At 43.0% G+C, this 10945-nt stretch overlaps 1 protein-coding gene and 1 pseudogene across 1 annotated transcript; one reads left to right on the top strand and one right to left on the bottom strand.

Annotated features, from left to right (window-relative positions):
* Window positions 1-1088: 1088 nt before the first annotated feature.
* LOC140921623 (S-adenosylmethionine synthase pseudogene) lies at window positions 1089-3527 on the bottom strand (annotated as a pseudogene).
* A 270-nt stretch (window positions 3528-3797) lies between these two features.
* On the top strand, window positions 3798-10900 carry LOC140954040 (sodium leak channel NALCN-like). The gene has a single exon (XM_073403434.1). It carries the CDS (start codon window positions 3829-3831, stop codon window positions 9133-9135), a length of 5307 nt encoding a protein of 1768 aa, XP_073259535.1. The 5' UTR covers window positions 3798-3828; the 3' UTR covers window positions 9136-10900.
* Window positions 10901-10945: the final 45 nt, after the last annotated feature.

Raw genomic sequence — 10945 nt, 5'->3', positions numbered from 1 at the left:
AACTCAACAATTTAATGACCTGTGCAACTCAGCTATATCACGTGGTTTACAGATATAACAAATGTAGTCCCAGTAATTATTACACTCTTGTTTATCCCAAAAATGCTTTAGAAAATTGTATCACAACTGTATCTCAAGTTTGTCATACTATAAACCATTGAAGACAATAACGGTAAATATATTTAATACAGTCTAGCGATTTTTTTTCAGGGGAGCAAAGGAATTGAAGGAGGAGGGGGGGGGGGGGGCTCTGAAATTTTTTCAACTACCAAGGAGGGGGCTCGTAAAAAATTGAACCGCTAGCGAGGGGGGCTGCTAAAATTTCAAGCTTCGAGTTTCAATATCTTCATCCCCCCCCCCCCCCCCCCCTTGTCATATTAAATGAACTTTCCCTAATACAGGGATCACTTACAGTTGTGTGTGTACATGACAGAGAAAGCAACTCATGACTCCATTTCCATAGCAATTACAAAACGCCATAGCTTGATAGCTCTTATTTGGTTGTCTGTTTTGTAACCCTGGGCCCAGTTGTTCGAAGGCCGATTAGCGCTAACCCAGAGTTAAATTTTACCTAGGGTTTCTTTTTCTTTTCATCAAAAGCACTATCTCGGATAGTTTTCTCTCTTCTTTTTAGAGTATCCAATCATCAAATTGTAGGCAAAGTGAATTAAACTGAACTTGCTTTTTAATCTGTCATAACTGAGTTCAAATTTCACACTAACCCTGGGTTATCTTAACCGAACTTCAAATATGTTTTTATGCCTGTTTAGAGCTCAAACCATGCTCAGACTGGTAACGTTTTTATTTATGATGTGAAAGTTTCGCCCCCACTCAGGAATACTCAGCTACAGGAGGGGGGGAATGGGGATTCTTGTGTCCAGGGAACTTTTTTGGTGATGGAGCCACCATGTGAAGTGAACGGCAAAGCCATGAGGGATTTTTGACTTGACTTGACTTGTATACCCACCCTTCTTGAGGCTCCGACGCCAAAAAACAATACAGCACTCCCATGCTTATCCCGCCAGCTATGCAGGCTAAGCCTGACAGTACTCATGAAAAAGGACAATGAAGAGACACTAAATTATAAATCCACTTTTTAATGACAAGTGGGATAGTTTACAATAGTTGATATTTTCAGTTTATTATCAGATTTAAAAAAAAGTCAACTGTAGTGTCTCTAAATGAGCTGCTTGTGCATATGAAGTGTTACTATCAAAAATAAACTGACATCTTGATTTACAAAATCCATAAGAAATCATAGAAAAATTATTCACAATGTTGACCAATAGGGTAAAAAACCAGAAAAAGGGATTTTTTGTTGCTGTTGTGAATTGTCTATAAATAGAGGGATCACTAACCTATCCTGGCTAGCCCATGTGATAACTTAGTTAGTATTCCTGTGCAAGAAGGGTGTGGAACATGGTGCGAGAGCCAAAAACCTTTTTGTAATACCTACCCCTCGCCCTACTCCTGACTAAACCAATATAAACATTAATCATACTCTCAACAAAAGTGTGCAGTTTCAGAAAGACTCCATACTATCACTGGACTGGAAATTTCACCTGCTATGCAGGTCATCTGAATAAAAGACTAAGAGGTTGGGGGGGGGGGGGGTTAACAAAAAAATAATATGTGTGTGAAGGTCTAACTGTTTTCTGAAACAATACATTTCCCTATAAACACTCAAATCTATAAAGTAATCTGACCTTTAAGTACAAAGAATCATCTTGTGTCTTTGCACTGTTTCAACAGACCCCAAACATCCTACTCTAAAATACAGTAATTCTCATAACCTCTTAAAAAGACTTACTTACTAACTTAGTTTTAAATTTTCTTTTCAATTTTTTCACTAAACTCTGTTATAGATCCTGGTGCTAGATAAAACATCAATACATATATTTTTTAAAAACTAGGACAGTTGTTGAATTTAGTTTTCAAGTTATGGATTTCATCCCTCATTGATGACCTGAATAACTTCAGAAGATAAATCAATGTTTTTTCCTCTTTTTTTCTAAGAATAGATATCAAAAACTTATTTGAATGGCACTCTGGGCTATGAAACATAATGATATGATACTAAGTGGTACCCTCACATAAATGTGGTTTGGTTTCACCATTAAAAGTCCAATTTTTTTGGCTCCTCCCACAGAAAACCAGGCTTGAAATGACCAAAGACACTAGTGGCTTTGAAAATGGGTTTACGCAGATCAAGGTCCCTAATGATTGCACCGGGCCTGAGATCAAAATTCTTCTGAATAATTCTTAGAAGCTCATCATCAGGTAACTCACTGCTTCCATAGCTGAAGACAGAAACTGACAAGGGCTCAGGGATGCTTATTGCATACGCTACTTGCACTAAAACGCGCCTACAAAGCCCTGCTGCAACTAACGACTTTGCAATCCACCTGCACGCATAACTTGCCGATCTATCTACCTTGGTTGCATCTTTTCCTGAGAAGGCCCCGCCTCCGTGTGCACCCCAACCCCCATATGTATCTACAATAATTTTGCGACCAGTAAGGCCGGCATCACCCATAGGACCCCCATAAAGAAATTGCCCAGAGGGTAGTAGATGGAAAACAGTTCTTTCATCCAGGTATTTTTCAGGGATGACACCTTTTATGACAGTCTCTTTGAAATGGTGTCGAATTTCCTCCACTGGTACTCCATCTGCATGCTGGCTGGAGATCAAAACAGTGTGCACCCGTTGTGGGACACATGCGCCATCTTCCATACTATACTCCACAGTCACCTGAGTTTTTCCATCCGGTCTTAGCCACGGCAAAGTCCCATCCACTCTGCAGTCTCTAAGTTTTTTAGTCAGTTTGTGGGACAGTACAGTTGTAAGAGGCATTAACTCTTCAGTTTCATCAGTTGCATAGCCAAACATTAAACCTTGGTCGCCTGCCCCTACTTCCAACTCTTTCTTGTTTAAATGTACGCTTCGGGCAATCTCCCCAACTTGCTCCTCCAGCGATAACAAAACACTGCACGTTTTGTAGTCAAAGCCTTTGGAAGAATCATCGTAGCCAATTTCTTTAACGGTGTTTCGTATCACGGCTTGATAATCTACTCGTGCTGACGAGGTGATTTCCCCAAAAGCCATCACCATTCCAGTCTTGGTTGCAGCTTCGCAAGCAACTTTTGCAAACGGATCTTGTTCTAAATGAGCATCCAAAATGGCATCGGAAATCTGATCACACATTTTATCAGCATGTCCTGGACAAACAGACTCTGAAGTGAAAAGGAACTTGTTTCGGTCGCTTGTACTAGTACTGTAAGGTGCCGTTGAAGAGTAGCGTGAAATGCACGAACTTGAAGAAGCGGCCGGTCGTACGACAGACTTCGCCCCAAACAAGCGAGCGATGAATTTTGTTCTGTATTTCCACATTTTGGTTACAGAAAACTCAATCGCAACAGAGTATGTGTCTTTAAGCTTACACCAGCCGAAATGAGCTGAACAATGGATCAGCCTCGTGCAAAATATTGCAAACCAGCTGAGCAATGCAGACTCTCAGTGGTGCAACAATAACAAAACAACAAGGTAAATCGATATAAGATCGTCCTTCGTAAATTATCCCTTCACGCACGTGATAATTTTAAGTGAAAAGCAGTTGTGAGTTCAATTAAAATTTAAAAAGTTCTCAACCATTAATTAACCCTAATGATGACATTTTTATTTAATATTTTATTTTATATTTTCCCTTATTGTAGTCGGGAGTCGCAGCCCTTCGGGAACTAATCGGCTATGCTCGGAATTCTCGTGTTTGCGGAACTAATTTGCCTATCTTGTTTCCGCTGCGAATATAACAATCATTCAGCAACAAAATGGAGGCAAGAGGACAGTCGGCTGTTCAGGTTGAATCTGACCATCATTCTTCTTCAACATCTTTATGGCCGCCTCGCCAAGCATACGCCGAATCTTTGGGATCAGATGACGAAGAAAATGAGGATATATCGCGAACGTGGTGGGTGAAAACTTGGTGGTTTCAACGACTCGTTCAAGTTTGTGCTGTTGTGAGTTTGATATCAACCGCAATGAATTCACCTGAGACGTTTAAAGCATCGCATCATGGACTGAATTACCTAACTCTGATACTTGACATTGTGGTTGCAGTCGTTTTCACCACTGAAATGATAGCACAAGTCAACATGTGGGGGCTATGGAAAAAACAGAAGGCATACTTCAAGCGACCACAGTGTATATTTAATGCGAGTATGCTTCTTCTAATATTGCTCTCAATCGTTTTGCAAATTGTGGAATTATCTGGCGGTTTTTCTCCAGAACGCATACACGATTACGCTGGTTTCTCTGTTCCTAGAGCTCCAAGAGCTCTCATTATAATACGATTTTTTAATGTACTTATAACTATAAACATGCCGAAGTCGGTCGCGCGCCGGTGTAAGCGACAAATCTGGGCTGTGACATTGTTTTTGTTATATTTCATGGCGTTCGGATCAATAATTGGTGTTCAGTTATTCGGGCGCAAAAACTTTTACTGCGTTAAAAGCAGCACTGATTTAAATAACGTAACCTACAATGATATCTTGCTTACCGATCACAGGTGCAATAACGCAAGTGGCGTCGAAGGATATTTTTGCCCTAGCGGATTTAACTGTGTTCATGTGGATTTCAATCAGATGGGCAAAGCGGCGGATAAAGATTATTTTGGAAACTTTCTGCATAGTATTTTAACTGTGTATGAGAGTTCTACGCAAGAAGGCTGGGTGCTTGTGATGTATCGAATGATGGATTTTCGATGGCGTGCCCTGGTCGTTGTGTACTTCGTGTTGCTAATTTTCTTCGTCGCTTGGTTAGTCAAGAACGTCTTCATCGCTGTCGTCTCGGAAACCTTCGCTGATGTTCGGAGCCTGTACATGTATGCTCGGAAATCATCGAAACGAACTTCGGCTCGGCTCGCTTCTCAAGTCATCAAAGACGGTGGAACCGGATGGCATCTTGTCTCGGTGGATCACGAAGCTGCCAAAGGCCATGCCCCCTTGCTTGTTCGACAAATTGTTCATTCGGTTTACTTCAAGTATACAATGTGGTTCCTCGTTTTAGTTGACGCTCTTGTACAGGCAAGCTCTCCATACTACTGGCGGAGATACGCCCAGTTTGGCTTCACCATAATATTCGACTTGGAAGTTCTCTTGAAGATCACTTGCATGGGATTTCGACCGTTCCTTGTCAGCCGTATGCAGCTCACAGAATTTGTGCTGGCTGTTGGAAGTACTGTGTTTGCTCTGCCGATCCTGATCACAGAAAAAGCCGTTTTCTTAGCAGTTTTCAACGTGATGAGGGTCGTTCGTCTAGTCGGAGCAGTTCCTACGCTCCAAGAATTCTGTGAGAAAATTTTCGGAACTGGTAAGAAACTGGGAAGCGCGATCGTGTTCACTCTTTTGTTTGTGATGGTTTCCTCAGTTATAAGCATGCAATTTTTTCTGACATTGGACCCGAAAAATTTTGGTACCTTCATGCGAGCTGTTCAGTCTATGTTCCAAATTATTACCCAGGAAGGATGGGTTGAAATTTTGGACGATTTAGTTCATCAGTCAGAGAACTGGGGCGCCAAATTCTTTGTTGTCATAGTCATCCTAGCTGTTCATCTATTTTCTTCTCTAATCATCATGAGCGTATTTGTCGCAGTTATCCTGGACAATTTAGAACTTGATGAAGAAGTCAAAATCATGAAACAAAAGAAGATGGGCGGTGACTCGAGAGATTACACCGAAGCTCTGCCGAGACGCCTTCGTGTCTTCGAGCGTTTCCGTGACGACCCGCGATTGGTGAAAATGAGTCGCATTAAAATGGCTTCGGATTTCGCCACTCCGAAGATTCGTGATAGTTTCATGAAAAAGTTTATTGACTGTACAAATTTGGACTTTCCCATGAGCGACGACCCAAGACTTCACATTGGAGATAATTCACAGCTAAGAAGGCGGCGGACTGCAATTCCAGTTAAACTCTTGAACTCAACAATCTCCGAAGTGGATAAGCTTTCAAAGTTTGTCAGAAAACAGTCCAGTATCACAGCTCTCATCAATGACTCAAATCGCCAGAGATCCCATGCGCTGCTGTCGCCAACCGAAATTTCTTCGCGAGGTGCCGTCCCCGGCGGAAACAAGCAGGTAACTGCAGCGACTAATAAAGTTTTCCGATCAGCCTCGAGGCGTTTCCGAAATCGCCAACCGCAGTCTCCGAGGCCAGCCCCCCAGGGCGGAGTGAAGCAGGTGATGAGAATGGCGAGTCAGGCGACCGGGCTTCACTCACAGATAAATCAAGATGACAACAGTAACATTGGCAGAGATTTTGATATTCAGTGGGTTCGGGTCAAAAGAGAAGAAGCTCAGAGAAAGAGAGAAGCTCAAGAAGAGAAATTACGCGAAAACCATCCATACTTTGACCAGCCGCTTTTCTCTCTACAGCGCGACTCATGGCTGAGACAGTTTCTCCAAAACATAGTGAGCGCACGTTACACAATTCCACCCGGGCACAGAGAGCGCGCGTCACGCAATCATATCTTTACGTTGGAACGTCTCTACAAGTGTTTAGCTTCACAGACGTACTTAGAATGGTTCATGATTTTTGTCACAGTGATGTCCTGCATGGCTATGATGTTTGAGACACCAGTCAAACGAACCTTCGTCAGATTTTGGACGGAAGTGATCGAATACATTTTCGTTGTTGCAATGAGCTTAGAGCTTGGCATGCGTATTCTTGCCAACGGTTTGTTTTTTACTCCCAAAGCTGTCATCCAGAACTTTGGTGGCTTGCTCGACGTATTTATCTACTTTGTTGCCCTTGCTTACGTTGCCTGGCAACCACAGTCCATACCCGCCCGTTCGGGAGCTCAAGTGTTGATGGTATTAAGGTGCCTTCGACCCTTGAGGATCGTCACTTTGGTCCCAAAGATGCAAAAAGTGATCCTAGAACTTGTTGGTGGCTATAAGGAAATCCTCAAAGTAAGCGCTGTACAGTTCATGCTCATGTTTATTTTTGCTAGCTATGGAGTCCAAGTGTTTTCTGGCAAGTTTGGAAGCTGCAATGATCAAACAATCAAGGAAAGATCTAAGTGCAAAGGGACTTTTGAGATCGACATAGCACCTCCCCGTGAGTTGCGTGACTTGCAAGGCAGTTCAAGGATTACCGTCCCGCGTGTGTGGAAGAAGCCAAGAAATTTCGACTTTGACAACGTGCTGCACGCATTTTTAGCCCTGTTTGAGGTTCTCTCGTTGGAAGGGTGGCTGGAAGTTCGGGATGTGATTAAAGCAGTCGTTGCACCGGAATACAGTATCTATGTTCACATCTACGTACTCTTAGGAAGCATGATCGGCTTGACTCTCTTCGTGGGCGTGATTGTCATGAATTTCAAAGCGAACAAAGGCATTGCGTTACTTACTGTGGATCAGCGACGCTGGCAAGATCTCAAGAAACGTCTTCGACTTGCTCAGCCTCTGCATCTCGCGCGCAGACCAGACAGCGAAGGAATCCGTTCTTTTCTCTTCGACACAACGCAGTCAAAGATTTACAAACGCATTATCATTTTCCTGGTCGTTGTTGATTGCGTTACACTTACGATCGTCCAGTGGACGTCTGAGGATAACCTGCGATTGCGTGACGGACTCACAAGCACGGCTGCTGCGTGCTCGCTGTTGTTTGTTGTCGATATGCTGTTGAAAATTGTCGCGTTCACTTTCCCAGGATATTGGCAGAGCCGGCGGAACCGGTTTGACATGTTTCTAACCAGTCTTGGAGTACTCTGGGTGACTTTAAATTTTGCTTTAAAAGGAAGCGGGGATCCATATACCGGGACAACAGTGTTTGGAATGGTTATTATCCTTTTCCGTTTCCTAACTCTCTCCGGTAGACATGACACTCTCAAGATGCTGATGTTAACAGTGGTCATGTCTCTAGTGAAGAGTTTCTTCATCATAGCGGTACTTATAGTAATAATGATTAGTTATTCTTTAGCAGGCGTGATCTTGTTCGGTACTGTGAAGTACGGCGAAGCGTTAAATCGTCACGCGAACTTCCAGACAAGCTTCAATGCTATGATCCTGCTATTCCGTATTACAACCGGGGAGGACTGGAACAAGATTATGCACGATTGCATGCTGTCTGAACCATACTGCACGGAAAACGAGTCCACGCCCAATTTCTGGCAAACTGACTGCGGGAATAGCGCTGCAGCGCTGATATATTTCATGACGTTTTATGTCATCGTAACGTTTGTTTTCTTAAACCTTTTTATCGCCGTAATCATCGAGAACTTCTCCCTATTTTATTCCAGCGATGAAGATTCGCTGATTAGCAACAACGACTTAAGAGACTTTCAGCTTACTTGGAACTTAGTAGACAAGTATCGAAAAGGAGTTTTGACTGTAAGACAAGCGAAACTTGTTCTGCGCTTACTTAAAGGTCGCTTAGAAGTGGACAGTGGTTCGTTGTTATTCAAGCACATGTGCTACGAAATTGAAAAGCTCCGAAACGGAGGCGAAGTGTCTTTTCATGATGTGATTGGCGTGTTGGCTTACCGCTCTGTCGACATCAGCCGAAGTTTGCAGTTGGAAGAATTGCTGGAGCGCGAAGAACTGGAATATCAAATTGAAGAGGAAGTAGCGATTCAAACTATTCGTGATTGGTTTATTAATCTGCGTCGAAAGCGTGCCGAGCGGGATTGGATACGACATTTGGAGCAAGGCGGTATCCCATTGGCGGGCGGAATCCAGTTTTCCGACAACAAAAGTCCGGGCGCTTCGAGCGTGGAAAGCATGGAAAATTCCGCCAATGAGGAGCAAGATCGTGACACTGAAGCCGAGCGTGAAAATCGTGAACACGACAGCAGTGAAGATGATCGTGACGACTTTTCATTAACTTCTCCTTCGAAGGTACCGTCCATCTTGCTTTCTGCTCCGTCAAAGCGCAAGAAATCGGAACGCAAAATTTCTCCTGCTCAGAAAAGTTCTGTTACGTTTCCGGACGAGCTATCGATGTCAGGGAAACGACGAAGTTTACCAGACGCTGTGGCTGCACCTCGCGCGCGGAAGAAAAGCGTCCCTGAAATGAAGGAGTTTGCGGGAGACGTGCGTGATTGGTGGACAAGTCAGCTGGGTGACTCTGAAGGAGTTTAACCCTCTCTCTTGCAAGAATGGCTGAAGTCAAAATTGAAGAAAAATCGGAAAATTCTGCCAGTTGTACCGAAAAACAATTGGTACCATGTAAAAGCACTGCTCAAGAGGTTTTAAAAACTTGAATTGTCACTCTTTAGGACTTCACCCGCGGGTATCAGGTCGTTTTGCCCGAAGGTCGGTTCGCCCGATAGCAGTTCGCCCAGACTAAGTCGATTTGCCCGAAGCGTATTTGTCGATCGTTCTTCAAGCCTAAAGAAAGGGAATCAGCATGGAAAGACAGTAAATGCACATATGGAATCCAGGGGTAACTAAAATAACATCTCGAAAGGTATTTTCACCACGTTGTAGAGTGTTGTATGTCATCGGCCGAATCGACTGATGTCTTGCCGAACGCCGTCGGGCGAAACGATTGCAATTCCATCCGCAGACTCAAGAGTTAGAACCACCTCATGCATCACAATGGAGAGAGCTTAAGCAACCACGACAGCGACGGTGGCGAAAACGCCACTTAAAAATTGCATTTGCGCGGTTTCAAACTTCATCGCTCCCTTTCTTTCAATTTGTCAAATGTTGGTGAATTTTTGTGGAGTTAAATTCTAAAGGTCTGTATCTAAAGGTGTAGCAAACGAAAGATTTGTTTTATTGCTTTCACGTACTCCATAAAACGAGAAATTAGGGAGTTTCACGACGTAGATTTGCAGCGACGCTGAAAGTATATCAAAAAGCGTGAGCCAAGTGTGAAGTTGTTGTTTTGTTGATCTTACCCTATTGCGGGACTTTTTGCCATTCTCGTTGCTGTCGCCGTCGCCGTTGCTTAACCTCCGTAATAAATATTACCACAGGAAAGTATTGCTCATTAACTTTCTTGTTAATGGTCACTACCATAGAATATCTTCCACGGAGTCATGCATGTCGCTTTAATTGACTTCAGAAAATGGATTAGTATTTTTAAGTGATGCACGTCCACCGGAAGTGGACTTTTTGAACTCTTCGGCTGTGATTTTGATCAAATCGTCTCTATAAGAGTAAAGACACTTAGCTATGCAAATATGGTAGCCTCGAGGCATAGTAAAAGAGAAAAAGGCACACTTCTGGTTGACGTGCCGCGTGCGTCGCTCAAAAACGTCGCTGTTTAAACTTGCTAGTGTTGGGGAAGGAGAGCATACTGAAAGTCAAGAGGTCTTGTCTGTTGTTTCAGCAGAATTTGACGAGTATTGTAGGCCTTGCTTATGTTTTAGCTCCTGCACCAACCCTTGTTATCGCTTAACGCTAGGTAACAGAATATTCAAATTACCCACTTTAAAAACTCTAGGAAGAATGGGTACAAGCTTTGGTCAATAGTATCCAAGGCAACCGTTAAGCAATCGTAAGTAACGCTTGTCCATCAAAACGATCCCAGAATTCGTTGCGCTGAAAGCTTGTAGTTATTCTCCTTATAGTTTCTAGAGTGGGAAATTTTTGGGCCGTTTGCTTTTACCTTGCGTCGCACCTGTTAACGGATTGTAACGCGCACGGCGGGAGCAGGAGGGGGGGGGGGGCATGATATCCTGTGTTCCACAAGGGAGATCTAGAGGTTTAACAGAGACGAATGGGGCCAAAAAAACTTGTTCCTTTGTGCTTGTGCGTATAGTACATATGTTTTGCAACCTACATGTGCAGCGAAATTTTAATATTATTTTAAGAGTTTTCAGAACAATTTTATGATTATTAGCGTAGTTACTGTTTGTTGTATCATATAAGAAAGTGTAATATATTGGTGTAGATACCTTAAGAGAAATGCTCTTATGTGCGTGTGCTTTATTATAAATTA

The sequence above is a fragment of the Porites lutea genome, chromosome 12 (assembly GCF_958299795.1).
Source record: "Porites lutea chromosome 12, jaPorLute2.1, whole genome shotgun sequence".
Classification (NCBI taxonomy): Eukaryota; Metazoa; Cnidaria; class Anthozoa; order Scleractinia; family Poritidae; genus Porites; species Porites lutea.
Note: the sequence above shows the minus strand (reverse complement) of the source record. Positions and strands in the feature narration are given on the sequence as shown.